At 72.0% G+C, this 1,338-nt stretch overlaps 1 protein-coding gene across 1 annotated transcript; it reads left to right on the forward strand.

Annotated features, from left to right (window-relative positions):
- Positions 1-305: 305 nt before the first annotated feature.
- On the forward strand, positions 306-809 carry EMIHUDRAFT_56275 (hypothetical protein; the record flags this gene model as incomplete). The annotated part of the gene is made up of 1 exon (XM_005780023.1): positions 306-809. A coding segment is annotated over one exon (504 nt), but the record flags the coding sequence as incomplete, so codon positions are not given.
- Positions 810-1,338: the final 529 nt, after the last annotated feature.

Here is a 1,338-nt window from a genome sequence, read left to right on the forward strand (position 1 = left end):
CAGCGGCGGCAGCAGTGACGGCGGCGGCGGCGGCGGCGCAGCAGCAGCAGGAGGCGGGATTGTCGTCCGACGCCCAGCGTCCGGCTGGCCGACCGACTCGAGCGCGCCAGGACGTCTCCGGCTCGCCGAGGAGGAGGCGCAGCGAGAAGGTGCGTGCGAGTGGACGGTGCACACGGTGGCTTGTCTGCTCGACAACTACTGCTACGTCCTCGTCGACCGGTCGGGCGGCGCCGACGCAGCAGACCGCCCCCGTGACCCGTCCTAGACATGTCGGTGACGTGTCCTGGACATGCCGCATAGGACCCGACGCAGCGGACCGCCCGGTCGCTCTCGTCGACCCGTCGGACCCGACGGCCGTCCTAGCGGCTCTGTCGGACCTGTCGCGCGACCACTACGGCGGGGCGGCGCTGAGGCCAGTCGCAATCCTGACGACGCACAAACACTGGGACCACGCCGCGGGCAACGTGCCGCTGCGCGAAAAGTTTGGCCGCTCGCTTCGCGTGTACGGTGGCGAGGTGGACGCGGTCTCGGGCTGCACGCACCCCCTCCGCGATGGCGACGAGGTGCGCGTCGGCTCGCTGCGCGTGGTTGCGCTCTCCGCCCCCGGCCACACCGCCGGCTCGACCGCCTTCCTCGTGCGCGGCTCGCCCTCGGCGCTCTTCGGGGGCGACGTCCTCTTTTGTGGCGGCTGCGGCGCTCCCTTCGAAGGCTGCGCCGACGACATGGTCTCGACCTTCGCGAAGCTGTGGCGCTCGTGCCCCCCGGAGACGCTCCTCTTCCCGGGGCACGAGTACACCCTGTCGATCCTGCCGCAATACGTCACGGGCGCGCTCCCGGGCGCCGACACGCCCGACGTGTACGCCAAGCTCTGCGCCGCCATCTACCGCGCGCGGGAGCTGCGCGCGCAGGCGCCGCCCTGCCCAACGGCGCCTCTTGCGCTCGCCGACGAGCTCTCGCTGAACGAGAAGTTCGCCCCGCTGCGCCACGCAGCCGAGGCGCTGGTGCAGGCGTGGCGCCTCCACCGCGCTCTCGAGGCGGCGACGGCTGGCATCGAAGCCATACAGGCGTCTGCGGAGGAGGCGGCGGGCAGCAGAGGCAGCTCGCCAAAAGTCAGCGAGGGGGCGCAAGCACAGAGCGATGGGGCGGCCGACGATCTGGGCGACGCGAGACCGACGTTGAGCATGCTCTGCCAACCGTGTGAGCAAGAACCGGTCGCCGACCGCTATGGCGGAGCGGGAGGAGGCGGGGCGGATGATGGCGGAGGCGGAGGCGGAGGTGTTGCCGCCTTTTCCTGGGAAGCCGCCCGCGGTGGCTCCAGTGGCCCGGCGGGTCTGACAG

This window comes from Emiliania huxleyi (assembly GCF_000372725.1).
Source record: "Emiliania huxleyi CCMP1516 unplaced genomic scaffold EMIHUscaffold_22, whole genome shotgun sequence".
Lineage (NCBI taxonomy): Eukaryota > Haptophyta > Isochrysidales > Noelaerhabdaceae > Emiliania > Emiliania huxleyi.